General features: G+C 34.9%; 1 protein-coding gene across 1 annotated transcript; it reads left to right on the top strand.

Annotated features, from left to right (window-relative positions):
• LOC113855161 (flowering time control protein FPA) lies at positions 1-27,025 on the top strand. Its single transcript, XM_027486669.1, has 4 exons — positions 1-198; positions 686-1,030; positions 22,884-24,094; positions 25,567-27,025. The coding sequence occupies exons 1-4, from the start codon at positions 196-198 to the stop codon at positions 26,804-26,806; spliced, it is 2,799 nt and encodes a 932-aa protein (XP_027342470.1). The 5' UTR covers positions 1-195; the 3' UTR covers positions 26,807-27,025.
• Positions 27,026-27,960: the final 935 nt, after the last annotated feature.

The raw sequence follows: 27,960 nt of genomic DNA, 5'->3' as shown, positions 1-27,960 counted from the left end.
GCACTTATCCAGTTATCTATTTCGATCGCTACATTTCTATTTCCTATATCTACCAACCATCAGAAACCCTAATGTTCCTTCCGTAACAGTGAGTGAGGAATCATCACTCTCGTTTCTCGATCCACAACATCGTTGGAGCAAAATTCCCAATTCGCTCTCTCTTTCTCTCTCTGAAATTGGTCTCTTCACTCTTCCATGGTTAGTTTCCTTCGATTACTATCACCTTTTCTCTGTTTTGCACCCATTTACTATTTCATCTACTTCAAATCATCAACTTCACACACACACACACACACACACACACAACGCAGAGTATCAATCAAGTACCTTACTCAGGGTTCTAATTATTATTTTTGCTGTTGTTCAAGGCGTAAGCATCATCATCACACCCCGATATTTTAAGACTGGTTTTCAATACTGTTCATTCGTTTAATTATTATTATTAAGCCATTTTGGTGCGCCTAATCTGGCGTGGAGCTGAGTGGAACACATAACGGTTGTGTATTTTATTTTTTTAAAGTAGCAGGATTAATTAAAGAGGGTTATTTGTTTGTCTGTGCGTGCACGTGCACCTGCGTGTCTGGATTCATGTTTTTGACTTGTTTGTGTTAGTTTTGTGAGAGAGATAAAGAGAATGGTTGATAATTTAATTTTTTTTTTTTAATTGTTTTGATTTTGGCAATAGTCGGGTCGAGGAGGAAGGGACCGGTTTAGGAGGGATTACCCTTCAAGGTACGAAGATAGTAGGGGAAATGGGGTTAGCGGGCGTGACAACCGCAGTGGCAACAGCAACAATAACAATCCACCTTCCAGGCACCTTTGGGTTGGGAATCTATCCCACAGCATTATAGAGGATGAACTTGCTCATCATTTCTTACGGTTTGGACCATTGGAGAATGTGGCATTCCAGCCTGGCCGCAGCTATGCTTTCATTAACTTCAAAAGGGATGAAGATGCTATTGATGCCATGAGAGCACTGCAAGGGTTTCCTCTTGCTGGCAACCCACTTAGAATTGAGTTTGCAAAGGCGGTCAGTGTTGCCCACCTTTTACTGCTTGTTACTTTTCCAGCAGATTACATGTATGTACCCCAGAAGTTCAGTTCAATTCAGTTTAATTTATTTAATCAAGGCCATAGTATTGGCTTAGAAATAAACCAGCAAAATTTGCACAAAGAAAGAAATGTAGGAATACAACACAATAGTCATTGCTTCCCATGTTCGGTAATTGATAAAGTTCAATTCATCAAAATAAGCTGCTCCAGAATATACACCTTACTGTTAAGAAAATCGTGGTGGAAACTGGAAAGTTGCTGCTGATTTTCAATTAATAATTCACTCCAAACAGGGCTACAAAATAATAAATCTACTTATCCAACCACTGCCAAGTGGATCCATGCAGCATTAGCTCAGCTGTTCAATACTTTTCACAAGTCTTGCATTGGTTTTCCACTTTTCCATATTGATGAATCTTGGGGCATGAAGTGTCTCATGTTTGCCTCTTGGTAGTTTTCAATTTTGATATCATTTTGCACTCCCAATGATTTCAACATTAAAGGTATAGGAAACTCATGAAAATATGGGTAGAGTGTACTGCTCTTAACTCGGGTCAAATTTTAAAACCAGATATCAGCATCTTCTGGTTAGACTTTAAGGGAAGGCCTGAGAGATAATCTGGAATTAAAATATTGGGATATTGTAGAATAAAAAACTTGAGTTAGTTATTTGATTGAACAGTTTATGTTCGAATGCTGGTTACAGTAAAAATTTGTGTGTCTAGAAGGATTTTATTAACGACAACATTCTTAATGTTTAATTCCTTAATATTCAATTGAATCTGTTAGCTCATTAGTTTTTCTGTATTTTCTCTTTGATTTGAGCTTCGAATGCCACAAAATTGATAGCCTCTGTATTGCTTAAGACTGTAAAGAACAAGCTAAAAGTTTGATTCCTAAAAGGAATGAAACTTCACAAAAGGAAAATTAAACAGAGATGACGACTGCAGGAATTTTAAACTTAAAATAGAATGTTTGCAACTATAGATTATAAGCAGACTAAGCCTGCTAGCGCATGATTCAACTAAGGGTAGATGTTTACACCGGTAGAATAAAGATAAAGAAAAGACAGTTAAACATATGTTATCTGAAATTTGTTGTGGCCTTTTCATGCCCTTAGCTATTTATCATCAAGTGTTAGCCCCTTTTATTTCCACTATACTTTAAAAGGTTACTGGAAAAATATTAAAAAGCAAAGAAAGTTTGTGAGAGGAAGCACTCAATGTTATAATGGTAATGTTTATCTAGGATCTAGTAACATTGCCATAAAATGTACTCATTTCAATAGCCAGGAGTCTTGTATGTTGGCAGGATAGTGCTATCAAGGACATAGTGTAGTTCAGTGGCATAGTTGAATTATAATTTCAATATTTTATTTAAAATTATGAAAGAAGAAATTCATCAAAATGGATAGAGGATAATTACAATAATTTTTTAGCATAATGGATCCTGCTTAGTGTAAAAGGAAAATGCTAACAATGAAGAAAAAAGGAAACATAAATAGAGCAAATCTACCCAATCCCTTTGCATATATGTTAGAGAAACCCCCAAAAAAGAACTTGTGCTTTAATCCTAATCAAAACCAAATACCTAATTTTCACCCATATCAGCTGTTGGGCCACAAAAACCTTCTGAAAAGTACTAGAGTTATGCTTCGGCCATTTGGTCAAAATTAAAGCATGGATTGCACATTGCCAAAAAGTTTAGCCTAATAATGACTTGAGGATGGTTATGAAAAGTTTGACATGTTATGCATCAGCTATGTTGCATCAATTTGGGTACGATACTATATCCGGTCTGGATATGGGTACAAAATTTGATAATTTTTAAAAGTTAAAGGTATGAGCATGCTAATATAATTTTTAAATAATGAAAGTGAAGAATACAAAAATATTAGTAAGTTGCCGTTATTGTTTAAAAGTTAAAACATCTATAATAAAAGCTGAACCAACTCATACCTCATGTCTCTCACAGGAATGAGTGTGAGTTTGATTAAAGAGAGAAACAAATATGGGAAAAATTAAGAGAAAGGTTAAATAATCCCTGAACCTGAGAAACTGCTACCTTTATGGGAAGAAAAATGGTTTAACCAGTATGTAAGACATAACTAGCTATACTTCAAGTTGCACCTAGTCTTATTAAAGTCATACTCATGCTGCATGCATGTTTTTTTTTTTTCAAAGATAACTTTGGAAGTACCCATGTGCATTGATATCTGACACTTAGTGAGTACGTGTATGAGTACGTTTGACCAAATGAAGTACTCATGCTTCTCAGTGCGTCAGATGATGCTACTGCTTTAAATTGTTTTGCAATTACATTTTAGTTCCATCTTTTTCAATTTCAGTTTTATGTACTTGCATACATTTCCAAGTTATTGATGGAAAGGGTTTGTAGTACATGCAATTTATAATCTTAATGGAAGCTAATTATATATATATATATATATATATATATATATATATATATATATATAATGCAAAACAGATCTCAAATGATGTTGCTGTAGTTCAATTTCAAATAATAACATTCCATCCCTTAGCTAGAGAATATAAAAACATCAAAGTTTGCAGAAATAATCATAGCATTATTAACAGGACTATGTACTTGGTCAATAATAAATCCAAAAATTCATCCAGCCCACTTATGAAAACCTGCAGCAAGAGGTGGTAATATCTGTTCAGTTTTCAAATTTTGTATCTTTGCAAACATTGCACAATATCCAGCACAAGAAATGGTGAAATGTGATAAAATAAGTGCAGATCATAATTCTTTCAACAAGGACATGTAAATTGTAATATAAATAAGAAAGTATGAAGAATTCAACATATTTCAGAACATGGTTCTTCTGTATAAATTTTATTGTGATTTAGCCGGTTGAACTACGTAACATTTGTCTCGAAGTAGGAAAATGTGCAGCGGGCCTCCATCATATTGGTTGAGTTTGATTACAATTTTGGTTTACTTGCAAGTATGTTCAAGCTGCTACATAATGCAACCTTCCATTTTTGGATAATTCTGCGCTTTTTGTGGCACACATAGCTTACTTAGATATGCTTTTATAATTTCCATTTATTATTAGTTCTTGTTATTCTTTTGGTGTTCTATCATAGAGTGGAGCCTTGAGAGAATTTTTAATACATTCTATAGTAATTTTGAAATTGCTCTTTCAAGGGGTTCACTGTCTTTATGATGTTTTTTGATATTCATGTTTTGGATTATGGTAATGATCACATAAGCAAGTACCTAACCCTTTCTCTCACGAAGCTGATTTGAAACCTATTTGGTTTGCTTCACATGAAGATCTAGATGTGTATCTACATGCAGTTGTTTGGGATGAAGCTGTAAACTAAACTAAACCCTGCTTGCTGTTATTCACTGGTTAATATATAGAAGGATTACAAAGGAGGACAACGAGATATTTTATTTGTTGTTGACAGAAAGAAAATGCATAATAACGCAAGGAAAATATGACAAAGCTAAACACAGGAGACCTCAAAATATCCATAAAAAACAGAGAAACCAAATAACATACACCAACAATTTCCCACTGTATATACAGGTCAAACTTTAATTTGAAATTAAGCTTTTGCTTCTATCATATACAAGAAATAACCGCTGACCTAATGCATATCCATTATGTTTTGATCTCTTCTTCCAAAAATATCAAAAGCTCACTAAGGAAACTGCTCTTAAAGGGAAAATTCAGTATTCCCCAAACTGCAAGGCTTAATCTGCATGAATATTGTTAGTTGTCAGCATAAGTGTAAGTATGAATTAGTTCTTGGAGCTAGAACAAAACATGGTGCATATACATGGCAGAAAAGAGCATTGTGAGGCCACCAAACATGGAGCAGGCCATTATTATCTGCATCACTGTATAGAATCACCATTGTATCAAAAATTTCAAGAACACCTGCAAAGAGCTCATTTGTATAGATCATAAACAAAGCATAATAGCTAATTTTTGCTTCTAATTTCTGTTTCCAGCAAAAGCTCTTAATTCCTGCATTTAATCTACAGGAGAAAATGCTTCTGTTTCCTCATTAGAGGGATTTTGGTTTTTGTCCTTAAACCATCAGAAGTATCAAAATACACTTGTCTTTATATTTAATCTAAGTGTGCCTCTATGTTGGGAGATGGTGTGGCAAAACAGGATTCATGAATTGATGTACAAATTAAAGTATGAACCTTGGATACAGTCAGGAACATGTTTCATGAATCATGTCTTTAACAATACGTTATCAAGAAGGAATATGTTCCTGCATTGTGAATGAGTAAGAAAATGGAAAACTGACCAGAATACACTGGAAGAACAAGGAGTTCAAATCCTTCCATCCTTAGGGGAAGTAAAGACCAGAAAAGCTGACAAACTTATCCATCATTCTGGTTTTGGAAAATAAAAATAACTCGAAGTGTTTCAATTGTTTAAAATTGAGAATTATGATGGCACAGGTTGCTATCAACATGGGATGAGGATAGGCTTTTAAAAGGAATTGTTTCAAAATCAAAGACCAAGCCTGAAATGAGATATATAATCCACCTTATACATTACCAATGCCAAAAGAGTCACATTTTAGACAGATGAATTTGTTGGATTTGAATGAGTGGCCTGGTAGCCTTTATTACATGAACCCAAGTCTAGAGACTTCAAGGGTGATTTATTTGCATCAATGATTGAAAATACACTGATAAACATTTACAGTGTTGAATTGTCTGTGTTTGCTGAAGCTAAATATTTGCCAAGTTGCTTTAGTTTCATAATTTCAGCTCAAATGATTTCAAGAAGGTTGTCAGTACCAGCCTACCAAGTCAGTAACTATTTAATTTGGGTTATGTTCGATCTGAAATCATTCATGAGTCTTCAATTAATTGCTCAGGCTTGTAGGAGAGTTAGTCCTTGACATTATAGCTTCTTTGACTGAGTGGTCGATAGTTCAATTGTTTAATTTATTAATACAGGGTGTTTGGTAGGGGGATTCTTTTAAGTTTTTCAAGATTTTTAAAAGTTAGGACTGTTAGATTTCCATGTTTGGTATGAATATTTTAAAAAATAGTCCTCGGAAGCTAACATTACCAGGAATTATTTTTTAATTATGTTTCCCAATGAAAGAATTTCATGGGAGGGTTGGTAATCTAAGACTCCTATGAAGATGGAAAAGTTTTAGCTATGTTCATGAAAATATTCTCCAGAATCTTTTAAACATACCAAATATATTTATAACATTCTAGAAATCATGATTTCCATGAAACATGATTTTCAAGAAACACAAGTGTTCGGAAGGAAAAAAGAATCTACATACCAAACGTCTCCATAGGGTGTAGTAGGCCTGTGCATTGTCCATGTTTCAAGTCCAATGGGCTGATGAGAGAGGGGATGTGGTAGATTTAGAACCACGGATGAGTGTTTGCTTAATTGTTTGTGCTTTTAGGAGGTTTGGTCCTTGTCTCCATGACAAGTAAGAAGCCAAACGATCCTTTAGAGCGTGTTTAGAAGAATTTATGGACATCATACGAAAATAACTTGATTCTCAAATTCTTTTTAATTTATTTCAGTAACCGTATTGGTATAACTTTTCATAATAAGCTGTTTTGAGCTTGTTCTAATAAGACTCATCATTAAATTTATGGCATAAATAATCTTTTAAAAAGAGTTTATCTAATAAGTGCTTAATTAAGCTGTGTATCCAAATGCACCCTTAAAGATAGATCATTCAGGATATGCAACATTTTTTATTTGACTTCCATAATTAACAACAGTATCTTTCTATTCACTCAATATCCAAGTAAATTGTAGATATATTTGATCTTTAGTAACATAACGTGAAGATGCTCTACAACTATCGTATTCAATGTCCAATATAAAGTGAAATAAACCAGTTGAAGTATAGCAATTATAATCAGTACTTCAATTTTGGTGCTTGATTTACAATTTCTATGCTCCCTAATTGGTTGATTTAGGGATTATCTTATTCTTTTTTGTTGCTTTCATCTTGTGGTTTAGATTGATTGGGAATTTTATCAGGGTTTTTTTTGTCTCATTGCCAAATCTCAAGAGGCATGATTGATTAGAAGCAGCATATGTGCTAAAAGATAAACTTAAGGGGTATTAAGTCTTACTGATTTATTTTTTGGATAAATAAAGTATTTATTAAGATAGAAAAGGGAGGTACAAGTGTGAAAGGATAAGAAATCATCAAGTACAAAAAAAAAAAAAAAAAAAAAAAAACAGAGAACCATAAACATGCAATGCAACACACCAATCTCATTGAAGGTCTAACAAAAATACCCCTTAAAAAGACCATTTGCAGAGCACCACAATGAAGATAAGTGAACTGCTCAATCCCAAATCATTTGAAGTGGCAACCAACAACCAAATAAAGAATTTAGGATTTCTTTTCAACCATTTACACTAAATAACCAAAAATTGCAAATAGTGCCAAAGTGTTTTAGCAACTTTGCTGGTGCCAAACACTCGGGGATTGTTGGAGGGCCCAAGGGAAAATTCATTCTTCACCAATAATGATTTTTCAATAATTAACACAGGGATTATTGGAGGGCATTAGGGCAAACTTAATCTTCACCAAACACCAAACATGTTATTCCAAAAAAGGAAATTGTTGAGCAATGTAAAAATAAATGTTAAACTAGTTTCTAAACTTGATGTGTACATCATACAATAATCAACAGACAAAGCAGTTAGAGGTCTTTAAATTTGAAGACATCGTTGGCATTAATCCTGTTAGAATCACAGTTCATAAAATTGATTTCCAAATGCACTTATGGAAAAGGAAGGAATCATTATTGGGTGATGAAGCGAGAAATTGAAATATGATTTACAAAACAATAAGCTTAGGCTGTCAAGAGATCATATCCTTTTTGTTTCGGGTTAGAAGAGATGGATTGAATTCAGCAACATCATAAGTGACTGTAATTTAGAGTGTTCCCTATTATGCAAATCTCTAAACTAGTAGAAGTTCCAGGAAACAGTAGGAGATGAATAATAAAACTTGTTTTAAGGGCATTATGCAGGAGATGAGAGATAGCAACACATTTTTAACAGACTATGTCGAATACTCTATAATTAGTTGAAATTTATTCAAAATCATGAAATTATGGACTCATCAAATGAAAAGTGATATCCACATTATTTCATGAATCTTAATAAAAGCCAAAAAGAGTGAGTTGATTAGCATTTTCCTGGGAGAATAAATATTGAAGAGTATAGGAAAAAATGTACCCATCCTAATGTTCCCCCAAAATTTAGTACAAGAATCATCTCCCAAATCCAGGGAATTGAGAGATCTAAAGGAACCATAACATTGAGATATAAATTTCCAATGATTAGCATGGATAGCTTTAACCATTGATTTTGGGTTACTTGGTTCATGACATGGTATTGAAGCCTTTATGTCCAATTGGTTTGAAGTTAAATCCTTGCTGCCCCTATTCTTCTAATTAAAAGTTGAATTTCTGAATAATATAGGTGAACTTTGCATTATCCATGCACAAGGTTTTTGTGTTAGAGATCTGATATAAAGTCATTCATGTGTCTTCACTAATAGTTTATGCTTTTGGAATAGGAGGGTTATGACAGTGATGTGTTACTTTGGAATATGGATGACTTGATGCCATACGTAGTCTGTAGAGGAAAATACAGAGCCATTTTGCAGTCAAAGCAATGTTTTCAGAAACCAAATTTAATATATCCAAATCTGTCTCTACCTTTTTTTTTTTTTTTTTTGTTCTGTATATTGAAATAGAGTTTTTATTCACTAAAGTACATGAAAAAAAAATCCTTGGTAAGGAAAACACCAAACAAAAGAAATACAAGGAATTGATATCATGGTTGCCTCCATTTAAAATTATGTGCAAAGTATGTACAACGAGCAAGTTGAATTTTGTTGAATCTAGTGCATGAAAATGGACAACTTCTTTAGAATGTATAACAGTAAAACAAAACAAATACAAGGAATTAGTGTTATAGTTTCCTTCATATTGTGTGACAAATAATTACATTGCCATTGAAACAGAACTAATCACCCCCTTTAAGAAAAGGAAAAAAAAAAAAAACCTAGAAAAACTAGGATTATGAACTTCCTAATCCTAATAGTGAAAGGAAAACTTACAATGCTTATGCAAACCAGTTCTTCCCAAAACATAAGAAATGAATATTTTCATTTGGACAAAGTAATATTCCCTTGCATCCTTTCCTTATGTGCTTTTAACAAAATGACTTGATAATCTTTGTTATGGTCTTGTATGCTGTTATTTCTAATAAGAATTTTAGGAGAACCATACCATAAAAACTCGCCATTGTAGTTGGAGAGCTTATGATCTTATCCTAATATCCTACCACACTTTGTAGCTTCGGTGCTCATGCGGGCTGGTTGTGTACTAGCTCCTTGACTAGTCATGGATGAATACTACAATGCCAATGTCACTACCTGTTTCGTTTGTTTGTAGCTAAAAGACATGGTGGTAGACTTTGATACCAATTGACAAGAACATTGGAAAAACTATATGACAAAAACTAGCTATTGTAGTTGGAGAGCTCAAGCCCTTATAAGCCCCATAGGTAACAATGTCAAATACTATTCTGGAGCTAGGTTTTGTTATAAAAAACCCTTTCCTTCTAGATTGAAGAAACTTCCTATATTGTCAATGTCTCAATGATCACTTGTCAATTTTTCCTAACTTATTGAATCAAGAGGTTTGTTAAACAAAATTAAGAACATGAATACTTAGATATATTTGTCTAATGAGAGCAAACAAGGAAGAAAGATGAAGAAGGAAGGAAACAAAATAATGAATCTCTTATAAGAATTTGGAGGTCCTATGACAAGATCAAAAGTAAAGAAAGTCCAAGAAGCTGAAGATAAAATGGTGACAGCGATGTTAAAAGTGCCCAAAAACATGGAAGAGAAGAATCCAAGGCTAGACTCTTGTGTTCCAATTGATGATTATGGAGATTAGGGTCAAATTCAATTTATGTTTGCCCTGTCCTTATTTTCATTTCAATTTTGGCCCCAAAATTGAGCCCTCCTTTTTTTGTCCTTCCCATGATTGGATGCTCTATTTTCTCAAGTTGGTTGATTCTTTGGTTTAATGCCTCACTTTGTCATTGCAGCAGTCTATCCAAGTGTTGAGTTAAGGCTTGTATTTGTAGCCTCACGACTGCTGATCTTGGGGAAGGAGTGCTTTCCCTATCCATACCTTTGTCTCTTGACATAACTACAAAACAAAGTAAGTTAGTGGAATAAAGACCTCTCTACACACGTGTTTACACTCTTGAATTATAGATCCACTCATGTTTTGTTCTCAAATTAGGCTTTTTATGTAATAATCTCTCTTACCTTTTACCATTCAAGTCCTCTGGACACACAAATGTAACAAAGCCACAAGATTTGCCAATCAAGAGGCCAAATAAAAGAAATACTCTAGACAAAATCAAGGAACCAATAAAGACAAGCAATAAAAGCTAAGAAAAAGAAATATGCACACTCAAAATAAAAGGTCAAACAAGACAATTAAGAAAAGGAATAGTTGAGACAGTATATTCTTTTGTTGGTTTTATCACTTAAATTGCATATGAATCACTTGCAAGATTTTTTTTTTTTAATTTTTCTTTTTATTTTTCGTTTTTGAATCAACCCCTTTTTTTTCAGCCCTAAAATAAGAAGAATATCTCGACAAAGATAAAAGTAAAAGAGAAAATTAATAATAAAATTGTGTAGAAAGATAAAGATAAATTAATCACCTAACACTAGGATTCAATCTCATGATACCAAAGGATGTGAAAGTGATGGATCTATCCTTCAGTTAGTTCAATTAGGTCAAGAAATAAATTTGTGTGATAAAGAGTATATTTTGCTCTAGAAACTTTGAAATTCAACATTACCAAAACAAGCTGAAAGATGATGTTTTAAAACATAGCATAAAAAAGATCAGTAAATTGTGAGATGTGACTGAGATAATTTGAACAAAATTAGGATTTAAATGTGACAAATAAGAAAATTCAAAATGATGAAAAAAAGAAGAAAACACTACAAACTCAATTCGACGGAGAATTATAAACTGGATGTAGAATCGCTATGAGAGTGTGAAGAACCTTTGATAAGATCCAAGTAATGTTTCTTTCCAAGAACCCTATGAGGTACACAAGCTCTTTAATGAGGTAACCCTCAATTCTTATTCAAAACTAAAATTTCTTCTTAAAAGAACCTTACATGAGTATTCATAATGAAAATTAAAACCCTAAAAGGCTTTAATAATGGCCAAACCTAGTAACAATAATTTAAGTGAAAACTCTAAAAGACTTTAGTAACCAATCTCACTAAATTTAATAAAATATAAAATCCTAAAGTGACTTAATAATTAATGTGGTCCAGCTCACTAACCTAAAACACAATAAAGTAATAAACCACTTAATAAAGTTTTAGCCCAAAATTGAAATGAAAATAAAGATTAGGCTAACATAAATTAAATTTGGCCGTAATCTGCATTATCTTCAATTGAAATACGAGTTCAGCCTTATGTTCTTCTATTCCATGTTCTTGTGCGCTTTGAACATCGTCTTCACCGTTTTATCTACAACTTCCTGGACTTTATTTGCTTTATTATAATCATAGGACCTCCAAATCCTTATAAGAGATCCGTCCCCTTCTTTTCTTCCTTTTTTGTTAGTTATCATCATAGTCTCTACTAGCGTGATAACTATTCTCTTGACATATAAGATGAAGCATGAATGTTTTAGGAACTGAGAGAATTAGGGAGAGAAAAAATAAAAGGAGTTTATTGAAATGAAGAGATAGAACTTCAAGAGTTTCCCAAAGTTAACACTCCGAACAGAGAAAGAGACTTTCTCCCAATTACAATAAAAAAATCAAAACTTTTACAAGCAACTCACTTAGGTATTTATACAACAAAGCCTTATACTGGCACATGTGATTACTAACTAATTGATGTAACTAATTCTTCTTTCTTCTAACATAAACCTGCCATGTCTTAGGACTCTTAGCCACATCTAAGACTTGTTCTCCTTCTATGGGCTGCACAGAATGTTTTATAATCTACTCTATTATTGTTGAGTACTTTGGTAGAAAAGGTCTGCAAGTTGTTTTCCAACCCACACATCTATTGACAAAAAGCCTCCTAATGAATCTTCTCATGCTCAAATTCTTTCATGAAAAATAGGTTGGAGGCAATATGAATGGAAGCTTAACATTGCACTCTTGAGTCCATCCACACCAATTCACATGTAGCTTGGGCTTTTGAGTTGATATTCTGATTTGACATTTGACTGATCAATAGCACTTCACTTCTCCACAAGAAAAGGTTGCTTTCAACAAGAACATAATAGCTAGAAGTCGATGTTCCATCAATTGAGGTTCTAGTGAAAATCAACATTAGAGAAACCCTGCACTGTCTATTTCCATGATCTCTATATACTACATACAACTTGGAACCTATTCAAATTGATATATAAAGCATGGTAGTTAAATCGAGATTCGAATTGTGAATTGGAAGACCCATTTTCTGAATTGTGAATTGAAATTCGTGACCAATTGCTAACACAAAGAAAAATTAAATTCATCCATATATTGACATTTTATAGTCAAATATTTCATTGTATAACTAATAAAATGAAACATAGTATAAAGATTTAAGTCACATCAGCCACAATGACACCAAAAAAGGGGTTGTTACTGCATAAATCATCCATATACACCTTCATATTAGCCACAATGACAAAAAAAAAAGGCTTGACTGCATAGATCAGCCACATATACCTTAAAATCAGCCACAATGGAAAAAAAAAGGGGGGGCTGTGACTATATAAATCAATCATATATACCTTCAAATCAACAACAACAATACCTTCCAAAAATTTTAAAAAATAAATGCAACCAATATTAAGTCACTATTTCTAGTTCTAAATATAGTTATCAATAGTGGCCGCTATCGCGGCGTAGCATAGCGGAGTAGCGCAGCGCAGTTCCACTATGGCAACCCTGTAGTGTTGCGGTTCAGTGTTGTAGTTGTCGCGCAATGAATGGCGGAAATCGCAGAAATCGCGGCTGTAGCGGCTGCTATGCTGTTCTCCTTAAAAATTCCGAATTCTGCCCTTTGTTTTTTTAACATTTGGGGCTTTTAAGGGGGGGCTATATTGGGATTCAGCCCCCTTTTACTTTCTGAATCTTCTCCCTCCCTCTCTCACAGACCCTAGCCCCTCAACTCACCTTTCAACTCTCTCCTCAGCTCTCCTCTCATTTCTCCTTTCATTTCTTCTCTTTTCTCTCTGTTTTTTCTATTTCTTTGTTTTGATTCCCCTACTTTGTTTTATTTCAAATTTCAAAGCTTCAAGTAGAAGCAATGGCTGCTCTTGCACCCTTTGCTTTTTGTTATTTATTTCCTTCTCTAATTTGAGTTTTTCTTTTTTGTTTTGTTCCAAATTTGTATAATAATTTTATATTTTTCAGCATGTGTGTGTGTGTTAAAACTTCATAATAGTGGTCATCTTGCTACTGCTATCCCCACTATAGCGTTTTTGAGGTTGGCTGCTGCTATCCGAGATTAACTACTATGGTTCTAAACTCTAAAAATATTTAAAAGGCCCACATTCTAAATATATCATCTATGTTATCCTTCCTAAGATCAGTATCACTTAGCTCATCCCCAGTTTTCAATGTCAAATGTCTTCTTTTGCTTCCACCCCATCTCTAATTATCTCTTCAATTTCACTCTCATCTCCAGTAATAGATTTATCTTTCTTATTGTCCTTGACATTTAAATTTCTTGGACCTATAAAATTAATAAAAAACATTAAGCATGTCAATATATATTTAAATTTTAGTTTATAATTATATTGTTTTTTCATTAAACAAATACCCCTCTTCTTTTTCTTGCTTGGGGCTCCTTCATCAAAAGTGAAACACTCATGTATATTCAAGAAATATCAATTGGTAAGGGTCTTCTTTTTCAGTAATCCACTCATCATTTGATTCATTATTCGACCAACATATAGGATCATAAGTTTCTCTCTTCTCTTCTCATGCCTTGTCTTATAACAAATTGAAGATTGTATTTGACAAAAACAAGTGCATTTAATCTTTGTTGTTCCAAGTGGTTTCTCTTATTGGAATGCAATTGGTCAAATGTATTCCAATTTCTTTTACAACTTGTAGCACTACATGTGAGAGTTAAAATTCTCATAGCTACTTTTGTTAGTTCTTTGTACTCCACTATAACTTTTCCACCAAAGTCCTATTAAAACAAACATAAGATGTATGTCATATAAAGATATTGCTTAATTTTCCTTAAAATTAAAATTTTAAATTCTGAAAAAAAATCAATTTAAAACTATTAGGTTGTTTCTTATCTCTAGTATCTTTTGCCATGTTCTTTTCAGGTCTTGAACTTTTCAAGTTGTTAGCAATGTTATCAATGGCTGATGGTGGCTTATGGCGGAAACCAAAAATTCTGTCATAAAGTTATGGCGGACTTATGGCAAATATAATAAAATATATAAAAAAATATTATAGTATGCATGTATAATATTTATGTACACAAATTTAATATAAATGCTCAAAAAATTCTTAAGATTACATCATCTTTCCAAGTAACATTAACAGTGTAAAAGAGAAAAATACTGTAGCGTAGATGTTATATTAAACAAAAAATGCTAAATAGAGCTTGAACAACAAAACAAAGGATGAATAGCAAAACAAATCTTGAACAGAAGAAAAAGAATGAGCAGTGAATAGTAAAATAGAGCTTAAACAGAAAAGTAGAATAGATGCCGGAAAAGCTTATTTCTCCAGTGAACTAAAAAGCAGAGGAGATGCTGGAAAATTTGATTTTTTGAGCGAAATGGAGTGAGTGACTCTAACTGATTTTTACGGCGAAATGGAGTGGGTGAGTTGGTGAGGATGGGAGATATTGCTATGTTGAGGTTTTGACTTCTTGTGCAGAGAGGAAGAGTGTGGAGGAAGATGAAATATATGTTTTATCAACGGTAAATGACCTTTCTACCCTTACAAATAATCAAAACGGTGCATTTTAAGAAAAACGGAAAAGGGTTTCTTCCTTTCCCCAAAATCGCACAGTAGCACCAGCGACTTTTCCCTATTTTGGCTGCCCGCAAACCACTTGCAACCACCGTGATGTGACAAATGCCCCAAGACGTGGCAGTAGTGGGGCTGATCCGCACTACACCGGTGCGATAGCACTGCTATTAACAAGTCACCCTAGGGTTTTCTTGTGCGGGTCAGGTTTGTGGCCCAACCCTGCAAAAACACCATTTTTCAATAATTTTCACCATGGAAAAACGCCATAAAACGCTAACGCTGTAACGGCGAGGTTAATTTCTGCCACCAAATTCCGCCATGGCACTGCCATGGCTGCCATTTAACAAAACTAGTTGTTGGTCAACAGAAAATCTTGTCCTTCTATTTGGAACCATTCTTTCAATGGTCTCATATAAGCCAAATAAAATCTCACTATCCGGATTAAACTTTTGGTCATAGTGAAACCTGATTAAACAAGACATAAGACATACAACTTAAGTTACTTAACCTTTAAAAAGGTGTAAAAAACTTGGGACATTGATGATGACTTTACTTACCTAGGATTAAGATAATAGGCAGATGTATGGAGAGGCCTATGTAGTTGTAATTCCACCTAGTATCAATAATATTCCACACCTTTCTTACCTTGATTCTTGATTTTGAAATTTTGAGCAATTTGCTTTTTAGCTTTATCCATTGCTTCATAAATATATAGCATGACTGGTTTTGAATCATCATTTACAAGCTTTAATGCTTTTACAAGAGGAATCACACAGTTTAGGCAATACTGGATGAATTTTCAAAATCTAGAATCACTCAAAACTAAGTTCATGACTTCTTAGCCTCACTTTTACTAGTATAAGAACTTTCATCTCATTCTTCTAAAGCAAACATAGATCAGAGAGCATTTTTTTGTTGCTTAATGCAATTTATTGTGAGATAAAAAGTTGCAAACCTTGTCACCTTTGGCCTTGCTAGTTCCTTTCCTTTAGAATGCTGTATATACAAGTTAAGGACCCGTGTGCGCCCATATATGTAAGTTGTGATTTTTTTATAGTTGAAATTTTATTAAAGAACATTGGAAGCTGTCCAATATCCTCAAGCACCAAATCTAGACAGTGAGCTGCACAAGATGACCAAAACAATTTTGTCCTATTCTCTTCATCATTCTTCCAATTGTCACAAGGTTGGAAGCACCATTTGTCACAACTTGTATTATTCTCCCCAATTTCTTCCACCATGTCATCCAATAATTCAAACATCCTTGATAACATTACTAGTATCAATTGATTTTAAAAAAAACAGTCCCACTTGGACTGTTAATAAGAAAAATTAGTAAGAGATCTTCCTTTCTTATTTGTCCATCCATCACACATCAAAATGCAGCTCCACTTCTCCCATTCACTCTTGTACTTTTTCAAATTTTGATGTTTGCTATAAATTGCATTTTTAAAAACAGAAACTCCCACTTCATGATAAGTATGAGGTTTTTAAGCTCTTGCAAATTTTCCAACATTTGAATAAAATGTGGTCTTCTTACCAAATTAATGGTGAGACATTACCATATATGCATTTTCAAATTTATTGAATGACAATAATTTTATCTTTGAACATTATATTCATTGTTGTTTTATCTAGTTTTTTTTCGTTGACAAAAGAATCCATTTTTTCCTTTTGATGAGCACTTGCATCTTGGGTCTCAGCTTCAAAACACTCCAAGCTATTTTCTCCTTTTTTCTTTCCCTTATCTTCCAATAATTTAATTAATATCTCTTTGACCTCATCTGGAACACTTACAGGCACTTACATTTGCCTTTTTTCCAGCTAGATGATGTTTCATCCTTACAATTCCACCCTGTCAAGAATGAGAACAACATTTGCATTCCACTAACAACCTGTGCGGGGAGATACTTTCTTAGTGTTTCCACATGGTATCACTCTCTTTTGTTTATATGGTAGGACCCATTTGTCTCCTGAAACAACAAACAAGCAAAAAGAGTAGGAGAAGACAAATAGAAAATAGGTAGAATTGTTGAAGAGGCAGGAGACCATTAGAATCTTGAATATGGAGTGAGAAGTTGAGAGAAACACAATAATGAACTAGGAAACAAAGGGAAAAGCATCAAACAGTGTGGAGAAGAGAGTGCGAGGGAGTGAGAAACTAAGGATTTTCTCTGAAATATAATAGTGGGTCTCACTGCAAAAGGGAGTATTGAGCAGAAACCTCACATTTCGCATAAAAAGTAAAAACGTTCTATTAATGTTTTTAGTGAATTGGGTCGTGCGCAACCCAACCTGATTGATGTGCAACCCAAACAATTCAGGCTGTGATTCTAGAATGAAACTGATACTTCTTGTAATCTGTATCCTTCAGTTGTGGAACTGCATCGAATTGCACATATCAAATTGTGAATCGTGCGATACAAACTACCATGATATAAAGAAAAACCTCCCAATGGGTGGTTGTGGAGATTACATGAGCAAAAGCTACACTGTCCAATAAAACAATATTAGGACAAGTGACTGAGGAATAATTAAGTTATACAATGATTTCTTCAATTTGCACAACCTATGACTCTCCCCTTGGGCAACACGCTTCGGTGATTACTTGATATATACTGCTTCTTGCAAGTCACCATTAGGATAGTTTTTTTTTTTTTTTTTGACATCCAATTGATGCAAACGCTAGTTGCAAGAGAAATAACTAAACAGAAGCAAGTTCAGCAACTGTAGAATATGTGTAGAATAATTAACTTCACAAACCAATAGCGAGCAGATGGGCTTTGAAGTGAACCACAAAATAATCAAGGTTGACCCTTACAGTGTACATCTGTTTTCATCCAATTGTGTATTTCTCATTAGGTAAAGGAATCAAATTGCATAAATCATTAGGTAAAGGAATCAAATCCCAAGTGTTATGCAATTTGAAGGCATGCATTTCATCCAACATAGCCATATGCCATCCCTCATGAGATAGGTTCTAATGACAATGGTAGGAATAGTGAAAGTCAAGAAAATCTACACAGGACTTAGTAGAGTAAGATAAATCATCATAAGAGGCTGTGAAATAAGAGAAAAAATGTGCTCAATGTGGTTGTAGAACATATATGCTGTGTAAACTAGGCTAGTAGTACAGGATATGACAAAGGGCATAATTACCCTCAAGTGAACTAAAAACATGTTTACTACACTACTTGTAATAGAGATAGTTAATCTTCCATTTAGTGCCTTCGTGAGGATGTCAACAAGCACTTCAATCCTAACATGTGGATATAAATCCTAGTGGATCCTTCCTGAATGAAGTGGCAACAGGGTTCTGTGTTTTATACTTCTATGGAAAGTTGGGTTTGAGGCAGTATAAAGGAGATAATGGTTATAAAACCATAGCTGCTTTGGTGAAGCTTCCTTGAATTTTATCTGATTGAATGAATGATTCACACATAATAATTTGAATAAGTCAATTAAGATATTCTGTTATTAGATTAGGTTAGTTTCATTGTTTTTTATTTAAATTGTTAGTTTGAGGAATTAAGAGTAGAGTTTTTTGGTTAGACTTAGGAGAGGAGAAGAATAACATTCTCTGAGAGGAGCTTTGGCTCTGGGGGATTCTTGTAATCCTAATTCCTATCATAATCAATAAAATATCCTTTTCTTTTTCTTCAGTTACCTGAGTATAGATTCTGGACCCTAACAGCCAGTGATGACAATATCATCTACATACACCACCAAATAGATACATGTATGCTTTGAAGAATGGAGAAAGAAAACAAAATAATCAGCCTCACATTGAGTCACGCCAAACTGTTGTAAGATAGTACTAAAGCGGATGAACCAAGCACATGAGAATTGCTTTAAGCCATACAAGGAGCGCGCGACAAACCAAGGGAGAGGGGCCAGGGGTAGTAAAGCCATGAGGCTGGTCCATATAAACTTCTTCCTGTAATTCATCGTGGAGGAAGGCATTTTTGATGTTTAACTGATGGAGGGGCCACTGATATATGGGTATAGCCCTTGGCTACTAATCTGGCCTTTCCATCAGGGCCAACCTTAACAGCATAAATCTAACAATAGCCAACGATGGTCTTTCCTGGAGGGAGAGGAACAAGGTTCCATGTGCCAGTGGAGTGTAAGGCAGCTATCTCATCTCCCATTGCCTTTCGCTAGTCGAGATCAGACGTCTCATCTATAGTCTGTGGGATAGACACAGAATCCAAGGAGGACACAAAACCAGAGTAGGAAGGAGATATACAATTATAATTCAAATGACAAGCATAAATAGGATTAGGATTACAACGAGACCTGACACCTTTGCACAAAGCAATAGGGAGTTCCTGTGCAGGAGTCGGAGGCAGAGAGGCGGTTGATTAAAAAACAGGCAGTAAGAATAGCATCTTCCTAGAAGCGGAGTGGTACTTTGTAGTGGATAAGGAGAGTGCGGGCTGTTTTAACTAAGTGACAATTTTTTCGTTCTTTTGCTTCTGAAATACAGAGAAAACGTCGGAATGATTTTTAAGTAGAAATAATCAAGTGCAACGAGAAAAATCGTCTATAAAAGTAACAAAATATTGATATCCTAAGGTAGAAGTAATACGACTCGGACCCTAAATATCCGAATGGACTAAATAAAAGGGAGACACAGCTCTGTTATTGACACTACTTGGAAAAGAAGTTCATATATGTTTTCATAACTGACATGACTCGCAGTCTATGGTGTATGTTTTGGGTAAGTGTGGAACCATGATATGCAGTTTCTGAAGGTTTGGATGACCCAGTCGTTGATGAAAAAGAGCAGGGGATTCAATAGCCGAACAAGCAATCGGAGTTGGTGCAATAAGATAATACAATCCTCAAGATTCATATCCTACTCCAATCGTCTGTCCGGTAATCCAATCTTGCACAAGAATAGAGTTATTACTGAAAAGAACTGGATAAGTGGACGAACAAATAAGTTTACTGATGAAAATTAGATTGAAAGGGCAATTTGGAACAAATAAAATTGACTCTAAGGAGAGACCTTGGATAAGGGTAGTATTACCAATGCCAGTGATGTTGGTTTGAGAACCATTAGCTAAAGTGACAGGAGGAAGAGAATCAAGATAAGTGATTTGTGAGAAAAGGAAAACATTACCAGACGTGATCAGAGGCGTCAGAATCAAGAACCCAAGGACCAAGGGATGAAGATTGGGAAACACAGGTAGCAGGAGTACCTGTTTGGCTATAGAGGCAACCAGGTGAGCGGACTGTGGGGTGGTAGGCGGATCTGACTGTATGGCGGCTCTGTATCAGAGATAGTCCTAGTATTCCAATGTAGGCACAGGAATATGAGAAGATATGGTAGGGGCTGGAGATGGCATATGGGCAGGATTCATACTAGGATTCTGGGCTCTAGCCTTGGTGTGACACTGAGCCTCAAGATGGCCATAATGCTTGCAGTAGGCACAGCGAGGATACAGACGAGAATAGGTGTTACTACGTCCCCTCCCACGACTGCCAGGAGGAAGTGGGAAGGGGGTTGCCACAAATGGTTGAGCAGGAAATAAAATGGAATAAGGTACTTGATTGTTGAGTTGTATCAATAATAGAGCTGTCTCCCTTTTATTTAGTCCATTCGGATATAGAATCTGATACTTGAATGTGTTTTCTTTTTTCTGTACATTGCATATGACCCAAGGGTCTGAATTTATACAAGGGAATCTACATTAATTATAGATTATTATTTTAATAAAGGTAATCCTGATCATGCTGTAATTACGCTGTTTTACTGGCCTAATTACTATAATTATACATCAATTATGCCTAATTACTATATTTACATATCAACAGAATCTAATAGTGATTTGTCATCATTTGCTTTGGGGCTAACATTTAGAATCATTGTAGTATCACTAGGCCTAGTTTTTAACATAACAACATTAGAGAGGATCAATGACATATTTCCACCGTGAGAGAAAAATGCTCTTTCTACTTATAGTTGTAATCCCAAGGCAAAAATTTGAAATTTTGTTTGAAGGAAGTTCTAGTTTCAATTTGCTAGAGGTGTCACACTTGGTTATCACTATGTCATCATCAATATAGGCAACTATTTTAAAATCAACTCTAATTCACTCTCAAAAGCTACTTCACGAGAGGTTTGCCAAAATCTTAAGTAACATGGCAAGAGAGATGACTAATATGAAATTTTAAAGAAGAATCATGCAAATAAATTAGAACCCTGAATTTTAGGGAGCTCAGCAATGGAGTAGTGACAGGGTAGGTCATGGAGGATGATAGGGCTCTCATACCATGTTGAGAGGGAGAAAGAACCCAAGTGACATATGATAGAATCTATGATGTTTGATGATATGATCAAGATAATATTAGATACTTTCATATATTAGTGACAGGAATGAAATGGAAGGGTATCTTTTTCTTTACTGACTTGGAAATTGAAATTGAGCTTCACTTATTATTTATTTGTCTTTCTCTATTCATATTAAGACTAAATGAAAACAAAGAACTTTCCCTGTTCCTTCCTGAATTCTCCTGCTAATATATTAATAATTAATGTTCCCTGAATCATACATGCATCTGATCCAGATTTGATGGATGCATTTTTCTTTCTGTGAATGATTAGAAGGGTCAATTGCTTCTGTACTGTATGTGGTAAACAATTCGATACAGCATTGTTAAAATAGAAAATTATAGCTCTAGGTCTTACCACCCTCTTTTATGAGTGTAGAATTTTTCATACTGATATTCTTGGTGCAATGAAGTGATTAATGAATATGAACATATGGGTTGGTTCTATTAAAAGAAATGGATTGTGGTAGTAATAATAAAGATATCCGTGTATGCTTGATAATGTGGATAATCAACATATTTATCATTATAAACCCTAATATTTATCATATTTAACTGAAGTTCCACTTTGAAAAATTAAGTACAATGCATTTTGTGTGTTACATGATCCAGATGAAAAAGAAAGTGAACTTGTGGTTGTTTGTTTTGTGCTATTTTCTTAGTTTTTGCTAATATGAAATCCTAGACTTTGTTTTGAGTTCAAAGAAGGATGAGATGTGGGGATGTTTTCGGTTTCAAAATGTTGACAAGAAGCTATCACGTTTGGGTGTTTTATCATTTTCTGCTTGTGAAGTGTGAAGACATTTCATTGTTGTGCGTTGAAAACATTGGAGGTTTGTGTTAAGCAGTTAGAACTTAGAAGTTGATATTAAAACTTTGTTGATGGTACATTGGTTTATAATAGAGCTTAAAGGTATTGATTGATCCATACAGTCGATTCTATCTCGTAAGATAAGGTTGGGCTGTACTTGATGGTACATTGGAGTGGTTGATTGTATTGTTGTATTTTGTTTGTACCTTCTTTTTGTTACTCTTTAGGTCAAGTCGTCATAGTTCATATAACTATTGTCATTATTCTATTAGTAATTATCTCCTTGTGTAATGTCTTCGGGTTGGATTTGTGCCCAAGTCTTGATGGTGCAATTTTAGACTTGTTCCACTTCTATGCCTTTAGTGTGTCATGCTATCACTAGGAGCACAGTTTAATTTATATTAAGCAAGCTGTGAATGCAAAAAGTGCTCATTAGTTAACTAAATTCTTAGTGCTTCAGGATGTTGGATGTTGATAATCACTTAATCTTCATAGTTGTCATCTGGTTATGTAGATCTTGTTATGGAACTAGTATTCTTCTTTCAAGGTTTTAAAATCTAAATGTTTGAAATGTATGGTAATTTCACAATTAGTTATGTTCTTCATCACAGGATAAGCCATCAACAATTCCACGTGATGAAGATTACTCGTGGGATGAGCGGAACTCAACATTAAGGGGATCTCCTTTCTCTCAAAGAGAGTTTAGAGGACGCCATGGTAGCCCTGAACCACATTACTCTGATAAATCCAAGCCGAGTGATAAAAATCCAGATCCCAGTGAAGTTTTGTGGATTGGGTTCCCAGCTCAGTTGAAGGTGGATGAGTCAATTTTAAGAAAGGCTTTTTCTCCATTTGGTGAGATAGTGAAGATTACTACATTTCCAGGTCGGAGTTATGCCTTTGTTCGTTTTAGGAGTCTGACGTCTGCGTGCAGAGCAAAAGATAATCTGAAGGGAAAGTTATTTGGGAATCCCCGTGTACATATTTGTTTTGCCAAGAGTGAAACAGGTTCATCAAGCAACGGCAGGAGCTCATTTAATATTCCTCGTTCCCCAATTTACAAGTCAAGTGTTCGCGATGGATCTTCTGAGAATCTCAGGCAGGATAGGAGCTTCAATGTAGATCGCAACATTAGTTCTCCAAACCATTTCCCAAATTGGGATTCTGATGCTTATGATCTTAACAAAAGAGGTTCTTCATGGGCTGGTGGGACTAACTCATATGAGCAAAGGAAAGTTGGAGAGAAGGGGAGAACACTAGGAGTATCACAAGAAATCTATGAGGATATAAATAGTCCATCTAGAGAAAGACATGCTCATGTGGGTGATTTCCCACACAGATTTCCTCAAAAGGGTGCATTCTTTGATGATCTGCGTGCCTTGCCTGATGTTCCCTATCTACGTGAGGCTAAAAAGCTAAGGACTGCTTCTCCTCCTCCTGAAAGAGAGCTTCCGGAGTATCCTTTCTCTGAGTTAGAAAGGCAGAAACGTGTTTTCCCAAGATTATTATCTGATTTTCCCCAACATGAGCCTTTTGATAAAAGCTTTGATGCTGGAAATTTTACGTATGGACAGACGCTTGATCACCCTCCAAATTCACCTCTGCCTCGTTTAGATAGACATGAAGGTTGGAAACCATATGATAGTTTCGAAATGGGTCCTGGTGCTCTGCAATCAACTTTTGTTGAGAAGAAGCGACTCACACCTCAACCTGATAGTTCATCTTTAAGTGAGTGGAAATGGGAAGGAACCATTGCCAAAGGTGGAACCCCTGTTTGTCGTGCACGCTGCTTCCCTGTGGGGAAAGTCCTAGACATGATGTTGTAAGTGTTAAATATTCCTTTTAAAATATTTTTTTTTAGATTTAGATTGTCTTGTATCTACCTTGAAATAATTTTAGTTTTTCTATTTCTTAGCTAGTCAAATATTACTATGACTCATGAGATAGCACTGCTTTTGAAAGGAGTAAAAGACATTTTAATTTGATTACCTGGAAAAGAGCATATGCTGATATAGCTTTATAGACATTTTAATTATCTTAAAGCTTATAGTTAATTTAACTTCTATTGAAAACATTGCCTCATTGGTTCTCAGCCCAAGTTTTGAAGTTAATTTTTACTGTACAAGGATGTTTGTACGGGTAAATTATACTTACCTTCCCATAGTTTCATTGTTTTTCTAATAAACTCCCTCTTCCGTGTTTTGTCGCTTAAACCACAAATTTAGTTTTAAGTTGAAAACATTGACTTTTTAGTTAACTGTAATGTAATGGAAGTATAACATTTTCTCAACTTACCCAGGGAAGGATATATTTTTAGTAGGTAACGTGTAAAATAAGCAGAAACTTCATGCTATGTTTGGATTCATGAAAAGGGATGGAATGTTGTGGAATAAAATGGAATGGTACCGAATTATATGTTGTTTGATATCTGTTGGAAAGTTCCACATCGCCTGTCTCAATTACTGGATGGGATTTGTATACCTGTTGGACCACTTCATTTAATGCCAATTGGTTTTAAGGTGCAATCTAACAATATCCATGAAAGGATTTCAAATAAATGCTCAAGGGCTTTATTTTTATTATTTTCATTTACTTTTTTAAAATTTGTTGACAGTTAGTTCACATGCATCACAGTCATGACTCGGGCTTTTACTGGTTTAATTTAATTTAAAGGAATTGAGAGAAAGTTGAGAAACTAGGAGATATGCAATAAGAGATAAAATTAATCTAGGCGTCCAAGTATATAATGGCCAAGTTGGTTTGTTAAATAAACAAGAAAATTTTGTTTGAGAAATTTATTGTGCTTGAGCTAGCTCGTGTGTGGCTTTAAATTGTCTTATTACGCAATTATGCGACTATGTTAAAACATATATACAGTATCTTATTAATGTTAAAAATGAAACAATATTCTTCATTAAAAAAAGAACTTGTGAAATGATAGAAAAGAACAGGATAGGAAGATAGAAAAGCCTCCTACTGCAACCAAAAAAGAAAGAATGAAAAATTAATCAGCTCAAAAGAAGCTCTCCCATGCCCCCATCCCTCCGTCCCTCTGTAAATAGACAATAAAAAACTCCCCACAATAAACCCATGTGCTGACAGCAACATAGAAGCCAAAACATCAACTCCCACAAAATGGTTGTAATTGAGAATTCGTATTGAAAACTCTGGCATTAAAATGCAGTCATTTACATCACAACCATGCAACTTAGCACACTGCCAAAGAAGTTTACTGTCATTATTTTCCTCTCAATTGTTTTATGTTGGGTGTTAATGTCAATATATTGATTCCAGACCTGAATTCTTGGATTGCACTGCAAGAACTGGTCTAGACATGCTTTCAAAGCATTACTACCAAGCAGTTGGTGTTTGGGTTGTTTTCTTTGTGCCTGGAAGTGATGCTGACATTGAATTGTACAATGAATTTATGCATTATCTTGAGGAAAAGCAGCGCGCAGCAGTTGCCAAGTTGGATGACAAAACCACCTTATTTCTTGTACCTCCATCAGAGTTCTCAGAGAAAGTACTGAAGGTACCTGGTAAATTGAGTATATCTGGTGTTATTCTGAGGTTGGAGAATCCTGGTTTAAATCATGGTCCAGTACACGTTCAAGAAGAAATGACAAATGAAAACCTGGTGTCCTATAATGAGAATATACTGCATTCAAAGTCATCATTTCCGTCAGCACGTGTACCTACATCTCCGTCTATTTCAGAATTGGGTAGTTCTGGAACCAGCAATCTTTCATTTATCGGAAATAAATTTGCAGCAGCTTCTGATTCAGCTCGTGCCATGGTTATTAACATGTCTGAGTCTCATGATGAAAGAGGTCGTGACTATCCTCCTATCCAGCAACGGATGTCTGGACCAAATTGGTCTTCGCATAATCTGCAGAACTTAATCTCTAGTAGAACTTTATCATTGCAATCATCAAGTGGTGCCGTTGAACCTCTTGCCGAAGAACGCCAACCCATCATTCCAAGGGTAGTGCCAGATGTAAACTCAATTCAACATTCCAGTGGAATCTCTGGTATTCCATTTTATGGTAACAGCAAGTCATCTTACCCTGATATAAGACATTTAGATCCTTTATCAGTGCCTGTGGGAGCCCTTCAACCCGAACAGCTTGCGCAATTAGCTGCAACTCTTCTTGAGCAGCAGAGGCAATCAGGAAGCTCTCTAAGTGCATCTGCATCAGGTGATCCTAGGCAGATTAACAGATTTAATGTGTCGGACACCTCATCCAGACCATCCCAGAAATATGCTACCGAAAACAATCTGGTGAATTCTGATCTCTCAACATCTCAGTTTGGTCAAGTTCTACAATTACAAAAGCAACAGCAGATGTCAAATGTACCTCCTCTGCCACAGATGGTTCAAAGGGAACCTCAAAGAGAGGCTAATGGAAATCAGCAGTTGACAGATAGTAACTTGCAGGAAGATGCTGATGCAGATCCACAGAAACGTCTGCAAGCAACACTACAGCTTGCTGCTGTTCTTCTTCAGCAAATCCAGCAAGGAAAAGGAAGTTGAGCAGTGCCATTATATCTGCTGTTGCTTTCCTGGTTTAATGCTTAGCATAAAGTACTAAAACGCGGATTAATGGTTGTTGTAAGTAGGGCGGTTAATTTTTCATTTAATGCAGTGTAATTTGTAATAGAAATACTCCAGGTCTTGGTTTTTTCAATCAGCTTTTAGCATTTCACTCAACGTGTCCTTTCTCTTTCAGAAAAGTATTGTTTATTTTGTTTGTTATTTTATCTTTTTATTTATTTTGAAAAAGTTCCTATAAAGTCAATTAAGATTAAAATGTTGAATGCGAGAGAACTAACTAATGGTAAGTAATTAATCAAGTCTTACTAGTCAATCATTCGCCATGACCTCATGCTCCTGTTGTCATTTTAGAAGTTCCCTCAAGGGGCCCAATTTCTTGTTTAGATGAGTGTGTACAGGAGAGGGGCATATAGCGTGAGAACACGGATTCGGATCCTTTCCAATTTACGTGAAAATAGGACATTCAATCTCATTTTTTATTTAACTGAATGATTTTAATAAATTTTTGCTTAAGCCACCTCACATGTGCTGTTTTTGAGTTTAAGGGCATTTGGACTTGCCCTTCTTGTTGAACTTGTCCTATAGCAAGGACATTAGTGCTTGTTCCCATGAGTCCTAGAAGGAACGTATTTGCACTTTGAATCATCAACCACACACTGAGAAGACCTCATTAAATACCATCTTACATTTAAATCGTAATGGTTGAGCTCTCCTCCACCTTTCTCTACTCTATCATTTGTGCTTCTACATTTTCCAAGCCTGACAGAAACAATCTTTTCCCATTCACTATGTGACAGAAAACACCCCTACCATTGCTTGAAATTCCATTTTCCTTATGTGGACCCTCAAAGTCAAAAACTGAGTTTTTAAAGGCGAGTTCCCCTACAAAGAGGACAAGTTGAATTACACGTGTCAATGCAATCAATATGAAAAGCATGCTTAACATGGAAAGCAATACTCTTTCATACAAACTAGAGATGATTCAGATCCATAAAATTATTGGTCTATTGTAAGAAATGAGAAAACATAATAATAAGTTATATTAAAACTAAAGGGTCAGATTTAGAAATTAAAATATGCTCATGTGATCCTCTGCACAAAATAAATATGATTTTCCTACGATATCGCATTCT

This window comes from Abrus precatorius, unplaced genomic scaffold, assembly GCF_003935025.1.
Source record: "Abrus precatorius isolate BTA unplaced genomic scaffold, Abrus_2018 Scaffold11, whole genome shotgun sequence".
In the NCBI taxonomy this organism is placed as follows: Eukaryota; Viridiplantae; Streptophyta; class Magnoliopsida; order Fabales; family Fabaceae; genus Abrus; species Abrus precatorius.
This window is presented reverse-complemented; position numbering and strand designations above follow the sequence as displayed.